At 36.3% G+C, this 12,980-nt stretch overlaps 2 protein-coding genes across 2 annotated transcripts in view; both read left to right on the forward strand.

The window, feature by feature from the left end:
* Nucleotides 1-3,234: 3,234 nt before the first annotated feature.
* On the forward strand, nucleotides 3,235-4,635 carry LOC146944665 (uncharacterized). The gene is made up of 2 exons (XM_085743025.1): nucleotides 3,235-3,726; nucleotides 4,018-4,635. The coding sequence occupies exon 2, from the start codon at nucleotides 4,037-4,039 to the stop codon at nucleotides 4,613-4,615; it is 579 nt and encodes a 192-aa protein (XP_085599151.1). The 5' UTR covers nucleotides 3,235-3,726; nucleotides 4,018-4,036; the 3' UTR covers nucleotides 4,616-4,635.
* LOC146944666 (uncharacterized) overlaps nucleotides 4,598-12,980 on the forward strand; it is a 31,211-nt gene continuing 22,828 nt past the window's right edge. Inside the window, exon 1 of the mRNA XM_085743026.1 lies at nucleotides 4,598-4,948. Within this exon, the coding sequence (XP_085599152.1) occupies nucleotides 4,765-4,948 (184 nt within the window). The 5' untranslated portion in view covers nucleotides 4,598-4,764. The remainder of the gene's footprint in view (nucleotides 4,949-12,980) is intronic.

The raw sequence follows: 12,980 nt of genomic DNA on the forward strand, positions 1-12,980 counted from the left end.
TTTTTGTATTTAAAAGAAGATTTGAGGTGAATATAACATTAATTCACGATATTTGGAGATATATTTTAGTAGAATTTTTTTTATTTAAAGAAGATGATGAAGATTCAAAGGAAGAAGATGAAGATGATGAACATCTTCATCATATTTCTGGATTTTTTTTTTTCATTTTTAATGAAAATATATTTTTAAAAATAAAATTATGTATTTTTTAATAAAAAATGAGAAAAAAGATGTATATGTGCTTTTAAGAGAGATAAAGGACCTAAACGGGAAAAATAAAGATAAATTACCAAATTGTTACAAAAAAAAAAGATAAAGGACCCCTAATGTAATCTTGCCTTAATTATATTTAGGTGTTCAATCTTAATTAATTTACACTACAAGACTGGCTTAGAACAATTAAAATTTCACATCAAATTTCTTTCATTTGAATGTCCTTAAATTTATCGGTTACATTCATAAAATTTCTTCTTCCCATTTTGATTGTTCAATTTTGTTCTAAACTGCCGCATTTTTCAATTTTCGTGAGAATCGTCGTCGTTCGTTTGATTCCAAATATCGTGAGAATTACCGTTATTTCCAGAACCATGTCAGGTATGGTGAGTTGATTTTTCTTTTTGATTTGATTTTTCTTGGTTGTGAGGTAGTTAATTATAACAATTGAGTAAGTCATCTGTTATACTTTAAGGATTGCTAGCAGGTGTTGCCGCTGTGATGTTTTGGGAGTTTGCTAGCATCTTTTTCGGTTGCTGCTGAAATGGTTATGTCATGAGGCTTTTGTTCTTTTGTTTGGACTTAAAGGCTTTGGTTGATAGGCAGGTCTATGCGTGTTAGCATATTTTATTAGGTTGGCTGCTTAAATAAAAAAGTCACGATACCTGACGCGGTTCTAGAAACAACGACAATTCTCACTATAATTTGAAACTGCAGCAGTTTGGAATGACAAAATTGAACAATCAAAATGGGAAGATAATGGAAAAGAAACAAGAATTGATCAATAGGGAAGAATAAAGAAGAAATTTGAATGAAGGAGATGTTTTTGTTCTCACGTTCGGGGTTGTGGAATGGAAGAAATTTTATGAATGTAAGTGATGAATTTAAGGACATCCAGATGAAAGAAATTTGATGTAAAAATTTTATTTGTTATAAGTCTTGTAGTTTAAATTAATTAAGATTGAACACCTTAATATAATTAATAAAAGAGTAAATTACACTCTTCTCCCCTCAAAGATTCTTGAATTACACTCCCCTCCCCTCTTATGTTAAAATATACATTCCTCTCCCCCCTTATTCCAAACATATTAGAAAACATTTCATTCCTCTCCCTTAAGAGAAGCTTGAATTACATTTCTCTCTCTTCTTATGTTAAAATCTACACTTTACTTCCTCAATATTTTTTTTTAATAATCTAGCAAAAAAAATAAAATAATCTAACACACTTAAATAAAATAAAAAAGTACTGGGGGTCTATTTTAACATAATCAAAATTTGAATACATATTTTTCGCTATTTTTTATTCACAATTACATTAACATATAGTTTTAAACCCTATTATAAAATATGAAACAACCAAAAAATAAAATTACAATAATTACTAAATACAGTAAAATATGGTTATTTAAAAATTAGTTTTATACTATAAATTATAAACTTAATAGCAAAATATTTAAGTTTAATTACCATTGATATTTAAATTATAAAGAAATGAATTTATTTTTCTTAAATGGTGGTTCAAAATTAGTATATATCATAAAAATATTTATTTATGTTAAAATAGATTAAAGTGTAGTACATATTTAATTATTAAGGGAGAGGGTTGTAATTCAAGCATCTTATAGGGAGAGGAGTGTAGATTTTATTTTTAAAGGGAGGGAAGTGTATATTTTAACATAAGAGTGGAGGGGAGTGTAATTTACTCTAAATAAAAATTAAAAGTATTAAAAGTTACCTTATGATTAAGATTAACTTTTTTATTTTTAGAAAAAATTGATTTATTTATTTGACATTTAATGTTGTCTATGCATATTACATTTTGATTGGTTGATATCATGAGAGGGTAAATTACCCCTTAAACAAGAGAGGGTAACGTAGTTCTCACCATAATAAGCAGAACATCATAAGTTTCCATCGAAACACAAATCATTGTCAACAATAAATAGTTAATATTAATAATTAAATGAAAAAACCCATATTTATTACAAAATGGGAGGTATCTAACATCATAAGTTTCCATCGAAACACAAATCATTGTCAACAATAAATAGTTAATATTAATAATTAAATGAAAAAACCCATATTTATTACAAAATGGGAGGTATCTAACTCGTGAACAATTTCTATGTACTAAAGTACTAAACATGGGAAGTGGGAACTATTTACCAAATTAACCTACTTGTAAGATTTATGTAATAAGAGAAATGCTAAGGTCACACTCTCTTGGCCCCCCGGTGTATAGATATGTCACGGGATTTACGAGCTTGTGTTTATCGTTTCCAAGCTCCAATGGCTAACCAATTTCAAAGCGATCTTAACCGTTTTTGAGATATGTTAGAAATTAGTAATTCATGTAGTGAAGGTAAGGTAATAATAGATAGTATTCACAACGTTGAGTTTAGAAGGTTTTTACCAAAAATTAGTTAGTTGTAACTGTTTGTTATAAGAGCTAACTTGTAGCTCAAGCAACAATGTATTTAAAGTATAGCTCTCTTGATCACATCTTTCTTGTTCAGTTGTAATTTGAGACTTCCTAAAGTAAAAAATTGTCCTGGAACATGTTTTCAACTTCCATAAAGTTTTTCTTTGAGACTCTTGCAATTTGTTTTTACTGGTTTGACGTTGAATGCTGAAATGCGAAAACAGTTTTGGTGGAGTTTAAAGTTATAGAAGAAGAAAAGACAAATTCCACCAAATAATAATAAAAAAAAATGGTTACTCTCTATCATGAAACCGGTAACAAGTTAAGAGAAAATAGAAAGTTGGATAACTTAATTATTATTTCAGCGATGCTATACATCGCGGAGGAATTCCTCACGAGGCACTCACGAAATGTGTTTCTTAGTTATAATGGTTCAATGGAATAAAATGCAGAATTAGTGGAAATCAGGTGGCATTGATGCTATGTAATAGAAATATATACATTGGGATAAATTCGTGAATTTTAATTCGCTGTACGTAGCATTTTTCTTATTGTTGGGGTGTGTTAGTGGAGAGTGTTAGAGTGTGACTATAGTATTTCTCTATGTACCAAAATACCCTAGTTTGATTTTTTTTTTTTTTTTTACCTAACTATGCTATTTTTGAGTTCTCATTGGAGTACTCCAAATGAGATTTATTAACTATTTTTTTAGGCTTAATTGCATTTTTAGTCCTCTAACTATTTATTTAGTATCATTTTGGTCCTCTAACTAAAAAATGAATTATTTTGGTCCTCTAACTTTGTCACCGTTACCATATTTCGTCCTCTCCGTCAATTTAATTCAACTTCTGTTAGGGTTGGGCTTAGATGGCAATTAAGGGCTGATTTGGGAGATAATCTTATGATGACATGGCATATTATACATTGTAGAGAGATATATGGGATAACTTTAGAGAGAGAAACATAAAACCAGAAGTTGGAAAGGAAACGAACTCTTTCTGTTTCTGGGAGAAGAGGAAAACGAAGAAGAAAACGAAGGAAGAGGAAAATGAAGGACGTGTTCTTCACTGCGATTCACCGATCGAAACCAGGTTTAATCTCTATCTCTTTGTTTTGATTTCGTATTGCTGTTTGGGTTAAACGAAAATTTGGATTTTAGTGTTACTTTTTTTGGGTTAGGGTTTTTGAATCTGGTTTCTGGTTTTAGGGATTTTTGTTTCTGGTATCTGGTTTAGGGTTTTATGTTCGGTTTAGGGTTTTAAAAAGTGCAATTTTTTAACCTTTGTTGTATGCGGTTGGTGGTTTAGCGTTTTTCTTTTATACATAATATTAAATAGTGGTGGTCCTGTTGTGTTGATATTTGTGTATATTTGTTTTATTAGGATTTGTGGGTGAGTTGTGATGGAGGATAAGTTTGAGGTGGTGGTTCACCACCAGGGGTACTTTAAAGTGCTGAAGCATGATGAATACGAAGGTGATGAGATTACATGGTTATGTGATCCAGATTGCTGGTCCTATTTTGAAATAATGGGTAATCTTGAAGTTTTAGGTTATAAGGATGTGGACTCTATTTTGTATTATGACCCTTACATGGCTGAAGAGATGGTGTTGTTGAAGGAAGATGATACATGTTCTAGGAGGGTTCAAGCTATAGCACAATCTGAAGGAAAGGCACATATTTATGTGATTCACCCAGTCTCACAACCAGAAATTATTGAGGTATTGGAGTATAATGTAGGGCCCTCTATTGTTGAAGAACCAAATGATGTGGCAGGGGATAATGTTGGTGTGGGCCCCACTGAAGCTGGAGTGGAGACAGAAACATTTGGTCCCACTGAAAAAGTTGGGCAAACTATTGGTGAAGATAATGGGCCACATGTGGGTGAACAAGAAGCTGGGCCAACTGTCGGGCTAGATGACATTGACATTGGGCTGGATGAAAATGGTGCAAGTGACTTCATACAGCAAAAAAGAATTTAGAAGGGTGTAGTAAGGAAGTTCCTGGTGTTAGTAAGGTAAAAGACAAGGGCAAGGAGGCTGTTGTAGAAGAAGATGATTTTTGTGTTGAGTTGAATGAAGATAGTGATGACAGTGCTTATGACATTCATTTTGAAGGTGAGGATGAATTTATGCTCAATGACAACTTTGATGGTATTGATGAGGAGGGAGTTAATGGTAATAATGGTGATGAAGGAGTTGAGATTGGTGGTATTGGTGAAGAGGGAGTTAATGATGATAGAGGTGATGAAGGACATGAGGTTGGTGAGACAAATGTTGCAGACCCACCTTCTGCAGAGGCTTCTGTTACTAAAGGTATTAATTGCTGACTTTTCCACTTTACATACTTCTATGTGTATTAATATTTGTCCTTTTTTGTTTTAGATGTATTCATGATTGTACTTGAATCTTGTATGTGTATTAATAACTGTCTTTTTTTGGTTTATTGATAAGTGTTTAAAAGTGATATATTTCATATAGGAGTTTAGGCATTTTAGTGACTTGTTTTGCAAGATTCTCTATGGAAAACTCCAATTATTGTGTAAATATGTCATTTATGCTTTTGAGCCTTATTCTACCCTTTTTGTGCAGGAAAATACAAGCAAGGAGCAAGAAACGTCAAAGTTCAATGTCCTACGCTATTAGCGTGTCCTACGCTATTAGCGTGATGAAGAAATGGCCAAGGTCAGAGAGATACGCCATTAGCGTACCTGGGGCGTAGGTTTTGGAGAACTCTTGAAGAGTACGCTAATAGCGTATTCTGAGTTATTAGCGTACAAGCTCCGGAGAGCTACGCTATTGGCGCACCTGGAGCGTAGCTAGTCAAGAAGAACTACGCTATTGGCGTAATATACGCTATTAGCGTAAATACTCCAGAGAGCTACGCTATTGGCGTGGCTGGAGCGTAGCAGCAGGGCAAGGCCAACGTGGCACTCTCCTATTGGCCAGAAAATAGGCCGCCTTACCACGCTATTAGCGTGAGTTGCGCTATTAGCGCAGGTGTAAAAATGCAGGCCCATTTAAATAGCATTCTTCCCTCTCTCTACTATTATTCACTATTCCATTGAAACATTTTATACATTTCTAGAGAGAGGTTAGAGCTATTTCAAAGAGAGAAACACAAAGCAAGTGATTAAGGAGTAGATTCAACCCTAGATTCATTGAGACATCAAGGATCTTGGCATGGAATCTTCATCTTTCCTTCCTTCCTTGCATTAGTTTACATGTCTATATGTAACTATCACCTTCTATGTAGTATTGAGGTAACAATCAAGCTATCATGTAATCTTTTGATCTTTTAATATATAAGGTTCTAGCTTAATGATTCAATATTGTTGTTATTCTTGCTTTTAAAGCTTTCAAAGAGATTCAAGATGATTTGGACACAAACCCTTGAATCTAGAACTAGAATAACAATCTATCTTATGTTATATCACTCTTGACAAGTTTGTAAACCTTTGATAATTACTTTTAATCAAGCTTTTAATGCTTTCGGATACTTAATCAGGTTGGACACGGTCGATTAAGTTATCCGATCGACTTTGTTAGCGTTTAAGGAATTTGGACACGAATGTTTAAACGCTAACTTAGAAATAACGATGTCGCTTTGGACACGAAGGATGTTGTAGAAATGATTGTAATAATATTGGTTATAAAGCTAGAGTCTGTTAATCGATCGAGAGATTGCTGCTGTTATGCTTGCTCGTTATCTTATACCGCAAGCGAAATAGTTCGATCCCCTCTCGTTTTTACTTTAGTGTCAAATATGGATATAGTGTTACAAACAAACAAATTATATCCAAACCCTTAATGTGAACGATTGTGTAAATGCTTATGATGAAACGTAACTCCCTGTGGAAACGATCCTATATATACTCACGTGTACATAGTTATATGACGTGTAGGAAAAATCTTACATCAAAATGGCGCCGTTGCCGGGGAGTAACGGAAATTTTATTATAAGTATGGAAACAATTTTGTCATGTTAAGTCAATTTTGCACAAAATTCTTTCATGCATATACTTATACACATATATCATTCATTATTTTTATGCTAACCACTTGGTATAGTCTTGGTGAACTTTGTTTATGCGAGGTACCGTTGCTCACGAAGACCTACAATTTGATCCAGAGATTGAGAAAACTGCTAGGTTACTTAGAAAGCAAGCAAAGGAAGCTAGGAGATTAGCCAGGCTGGCTCAGCCGGAATCTTTACTTTTTATTCCTTCTCCGTCAGGTTCGGTGCATACTATTTCACTTGGTGATTCTTCACATTCTTCACCACATTCATCTCCGAAGAGTGAACCAGAAGTAGTCATGGCTCAGGAAAATGATAATGATGCTCTACCTATGTGGATTAGTCCTAGGAGGCTAGCAAATCTTGGCAATCGTAATGCCAAATCAATTGAGCTGAAGTCGGGGTTGATAAACTTGATAACTCATAACCAGTTTACCGGTATGGATCATGAGGATCCATATAAACACCTTACCAACTTCTATGTTACCGCCGGTACACTTGGTATGAAGGAAGATGAGGAAGAGGGTGTGTTTGTGCAATTGTTTCCTCATTCTTTGATCGGGAAGGCTAAGGAGTGGTATCTTGATCAACCAACTTCTTTGATGGAAAATTGGGGTGAGCTAGAGAAAGCATTTCAAGAAAGGTTCTTTCCGGAGGATAGGCATCTTGAGGCTAAAACTTCAATTACAACTTTTGCTCAAGGCCAAAGTGAGACTCTTTGTGAAGCTTGGGAGCGCTATAAATCATTGCTAAGGAATTGTCCAAAGCATGGTTTTGATAGCCAAATGCAACTATATCTTTTTCGTCAAGGGCTACAAGACATGTCCAAGACGATGCTAGATGCAAGTGCTGGAGGTTCTATTGCTTTGAAAAACCCAGCTGAAGCTGTCAAAATCATTAACCAAATGGCTCTCAACACAAGAAAATCCTCTCACAACCGGAATCCTAATCAAAGGAAAGTCAGTATTCTGGAACTAGAAGCAAATGATGCGGTCTTAGCTCAAAATAAGCTTCTCACTCAACAAATAGAAGCTATGCAAAAGGAGATGAGAGCTATGCCTAAACAAATTCTTGAATCTCTCAAGCAAGAAGGAGGAACCGCTCAAGTCAATACTTGTGGACTTTGTACGGGGGATCATCCAACCGGCTATTGTCCCGAACCCGGTTCTTTTGAAGAGGAAGAGGTCAACTATGTGGGAAACCAACAAAGGCCTAACCAACCACAACATGCCGGAACCTCACAACAATCCCAAAATCCGGGTACTTCCAATTCTCAAGGAAGATATCCGGCCAATCAAAACTTTCAGAGACCGTGGAGAGCACCTTACAACAATAACTACCAATATCCTCAATCAAATTTCTACCAACAACCTTTTCCCCAATTCCAACAACCCTTCAATAATCAATACCAATTCCCACCACCAAATAACCCCCAACAACCTAACAATTCCCAAAGCACCGAGGAGGTCTTGAAACAATTCATGCAAGTGTCCATGGCTAACCAGAAAAACACCGACGCGTCGATCAAAGGCCTTGAGACACAAGTTGGTCAGTTAGCACAACAAATGGCTCAAGGTCCTCCGCAATTGGGAGCTTTCACCGCTAACACTCAACCAAATCCTAAGGAGCACCACAAGGCATAGCAGTCAAAAGCTATAGCTACAAGGAGTGGGAGAGTAGTAGGTAAAGGGGTAGGTGATGATATTGTTGTTGAAGAGAAGGAAGATGAAGTTGTTAACGAGGAGGATATAGAGAAGTTCGAGGAGGATAGTGTAGAGATAGAGGAGGAAGTGTATATAAAGAATAAAGAAGCATTAGTTGAAAAAGAAAAAAATCAAAAAAGAGATCTTGAGGTACAAGTGGAGATGGAGAGGAAGAATAAAGATGTGGGGGAAGATAAAGGGAAGAAACAAGTAGTTGAGAAGCAAGTGGTGGCTCAACGCTTACCATACCCACATGCTCCATCGAAGAAAGACAAAGAGCGGCAATACGCAAGGTTTCTTGAACTCTTCAAGAAGTTGCAAATTGATATACCATTCTCAGAAGCCTTGGAGCAAATGCCGGTCTATGCGAAGTTCATGAAAGATATCCTTTCCAAGAAAAGAAGAATCAACGATGAAGAGACGATCCAAATCGATGCCAATTGTAGTGCTATTATTCAAAGAACAATGCCAAAGAAAGAGCAAGATCCGGGAAGAGTCACTCTACCGGTAGCTATTGGCACAACACATGTGGGTAAAGCACTACTTGATCTTGGATCAAGCATCAATCTCATGCCTTTGTCCGTTGCCAAAAGAGTTGGTGACCTTTGTATAAAGCGGACTAGGATGATGTTGCAATTGGCCGACAAATCCTTTGCAAAACCATTAGGTATGGCCGAAGATGTTCTTGTAAAAGTGGACAAATTTATTTTTCCGGCTGATTTTGTGGTTATGGATGTCGAAGAAGATGAGGATGTGCCTATCTTAATGGGAAGGAATTTCATGCAAACGGCTCGGATGATGATTGATCTTGATGATAATATCATGAAGATCAAGGTAAATGATGAAGAGGTTACCTTCAACATCCGAGAAGCTTTGAAGTACTCGAAAGACAAGGGTGCGTGTTTCAAAATGGATGCAACCGAAGAAGTCATCTTGACTACTCGGAAGCAAATGCACAATAGAACACCCCTTGAGAGTGCTTTGGTGGACGCACTCAATGCTATTGATGAAGACGAAGCAAGTGCCATTGAAGAGTGTTTGAAGGAGCTAGATTCCTTGAAGGAGGTTCTTCCTAATCAAGCCATACTTGAAGATTTGAAAGAAGAATCCAAGGAAGAAGCCAAAGTTGATGACACCAAGGTAGAATTAAATGTTTTACCATCTAATTTGAAATATGTTTTTCTTGAGAAAGATGGTACAAAACCGGTGATCATTAGTAGCTCCTTGTCCATCGATGAAGAAACAAAGTTGGTCGAGGTTCTCAAGGCCAACAAAGAAGCAATAGGGTGGAAGTTATCCGACTTGAAAGGGATAAGTCCATCTTATTGTATGCACAAGATTATGATGGAAGAAAACTTCAAGCCGGTAGCACAACCGCAACGCCGCTTGAATCCAAACATGAAAGAGGTGGTGCGAAAGGAAGTAGTGAAGTTGCTTGAAGCCGGCATGATCTATCCTATCTCGGATAGTGCTTGGGTAAGCCCGGTTCAAGTAGTTCCTAAGAAAGGAGGAATGACGGTGATCACTAATGATAAAGATGAGTTGATCCCAACTAGAACCGTCACCGGATGGAGGATGTGTATAGATTATAGAAGACTCAATCAAGCAACAAGGAAGGATCACTTTCCCTTGCCCTTCATGGATCAAATGCTTGAAAGACTCTCCGGTCAATCCTTTTATTGCTTCCTAGATGGTTACTCCGGTTACAATCAAATCGCCATGAATCCAGATGATCACGAGAAGACGGCTTTCACTTGCCCCTTTGGTATTTTTGCTTATCGAAGAATGCCATTTGGCTTGTGTAATGCACCCGCAACTTTTCAATGGTGTGTTCAAGCAATCTTCTCCAAACTTATTGGAAAATGCATGGAGGTGTTCATGGATGATTTCTCGGTTTTTGGTTCATCATTTGATACGTGTTTGAAGAGCTTGGATACCGTGCTGAAGCGGTGTATTGAAACTAGCTTGGTGCTCAATTGGGAGAAATGTCACTTCATGGTTACCGAGGGTATTGTCCTTGGTCATAAGATTTCTGCTAAGGGTATTGATGTAGACCAAGCAAAGGTCGATGTCATAGGAAAGCTTCCTCCACCGGTAAATGTCAAAGGTGTGCGGAGTTTTCTTGGTCATGCCGGTTTCTACCGGAGGTTCATCAAAGACTTCTCAAAGATTGCAAAGCCTATGAGCAACTTGCTCAACAAAGATAAGTCTTTTGTTTTTGATAATGAATGTCTTGATGCATTTGAATCTTTAAAAGAAAAGTTGACCACCGCACCAATAATCATTGCTCCTAATTGGGATTTAAATTTTGAATTAATGTGTGATGCAAGTGATTATGCTGTTGGTGCGGTCTTGGGTCAACGTAAGGATAAAATTTTTCATGCTAATCACTATGCAAGTAAGGTTTTGAATGAGGCACAAATCAATTATGCCACAACTGAAAAAGAGTTACTTGCAATAGTTTATGCAATGGAGAAATTTCGTTCTTACTTTGTGGGTTCCAAAATTGTTGTTTATACTGACCATGCAGCTATCAAGTATCTCCTTACTAAGTCCGACTCAAAGCCAAGGCTCATCCGTTGGATGTTGTTGCTTCAAGAGTTTGACTTAGAGATCAAGGATAAGAAAGGCACGGAGAATCTTGTAGCTGATCACCTTTCAAGGTTGACAAACAATGAGGTAACCAAGAATGAACCGGAGGTTCGTGAAGAATTTCCAGATGAACGGTTGCTAGCAATCAATGTGAGACCGTGGTTTGCCGACATGGTGAACTACAAAGCAACCGGGTTCATTCCGGAAGATTTTGAATGGCAACAACGCAAGAAGTTCCTCCATGATGCTAACTGATAGAATTCTGGCAAGTGCACCAAATACTATCGAAGTAGTAAAAATATCGATCCCACGAGGACTGTTTTTAACTTCAATAATTCAATTGCGTTATAAAAATAGGATGTATAAAGGTTTATTTTAGTTTGCCACTAGGCAGTAGATTTGGTTTGATTTTAAGAAATCAAATAAAAGAAATAGGTTTGATTAAGAAAATATGGAGAGAGATGAGATCAGGTCTTCGAATCCTCTATGTTTCCCCTAATTGGTTACTGCACCTATTATTACTAATGATTCTCTAGTTTTACGATAGTTAACAAATTAGCCCTAATCAATCCCTTGAGTTAGGACCCTCTTTTTAAACTACAGCCCCTAATTCCTTAGGTGGTCTAATAATCATCAAAGGTTTAAGCACGTTAACCTAATATCACTAACAAACGATTATCCATTCCTAGACTAACCATGTTTATTAGAACAATTCAATTAGGTCTAAGTCGAAAGCTATGGTCAGTAGTCATTCGATCTCACAAAATCATGTTTATATTTGATCAGGATATAAAAAGCAGTAAGAACAATTGAATTGAATGAAAACTAGAATATCATTAATAAGTAATAGAGTTTCACAGCAACATATGATCAATTAGGGTTACATAGGTTCATCTCCGACCTAATCTCTAAGAGATTTAGCTACTCATAATTGAGTTTACAAATAGCATAATCAATGAAAGAATTAAAACATACATAAACTGGGTTAGAGATGATGAAATCCTCTCCGCTGCAGCCTTCTGGGTGTTAAAATCGCACTTTCGTTCTCCAAAATCGTAACCCCTGTTCTTCAGATTGAGTGCAGTATTTATAGAAGTCATGGGCCTGACCCATCAAAATCGCGCCGCGCCTTGTTAATTGGCGTGCCGCGATTTCCCCTTTACAGGAAGTGTGTATTTTTGCTTCAAAAATCGCAGCACGGCTTGAAATTGGCGTGGCGCGATTTCCTTCGAACAGACTTCAAATTTTAAGCTTTTTGCACTCCAGAACAGTATAAATTGCATGAGAACTCTATCAAAATGTCACAATAAGTCCCTAATATTACGTAATGACAGAATGTCATCACAACCCCAAACTTAAACCATTCCTTGTCCTCAAGGAATTTGCTTGCAACAGTGACAAACGACAGTAAAATAACAGTTACCTGACAAAACGATAGTACCCAAAAGTTCATTCTCCTTCTAGCTAAAGATGAGCTAGTTTGACTTGTTCGCATCCACCAATTCACAACTCCACGCAACAATATGAAATAGGGTTCTACCAGTCGACATGCAGGTCTACATATTACCATACGCTTGAAAAATTTCTAGATATCAATCAAAGTCAATATCATTACACACTTTTGAGGTCTTTAGGGTTATAACGGGGCTTAGGTGAAAGGTGGGATATATTTGGATAAGTAGGCTACACAAAATTTGAGTTAGGCATTCCTACGTAAATTAAAGCACAAAATTCAATCCTTCGATCATTCACCTTTTGAAATAACAATCAATGCAAAGGTACTAGAGAATATTTTTAACATTTAGGGACAATCGAGTTTGAAGTTACTCGGATTTTCAATGTTTTGTCCCTTTTTCATCATTCAATTTCTTTTTTTTTTAATACACCATTTTTGTGTATATTTTGCATAACAATTTCATATTTCTTTTAATTTTTGTTCTCTTATTCTCTAGTACCCCCACCCCAAACTTAGTTGGTTGCAAATTCCAATAGCAACCCCAAACTTAATCTTTAGCAACATTCTACAATGCCTTAA

The sequence above is a fragment of the Medicago sativa genome, chromosome 2 (assembly GCF_051527215.1).
Source record: "Medicago sativa cultivar Bolivia chromosome 2, Bolivia_mono, whole genome shotgun sequence".
Classification (NCBI taxonomy): Eukaryota; Viridiplantae; Streptophyta; class Magnoliopsida; order Fabales; family Fabaceae; genus Medicago; species Medicago sativa.

Bases quoted from the DNA above. Each gene is read 5' to 3' on its own strand.
- LOC146944665 (XM_085743025.1), top strand. From the start codon at position 4,037: ATGGAGGATAAGTTTGAGGTGGTGGTTCACCACCAGGGGTACTTTAAA.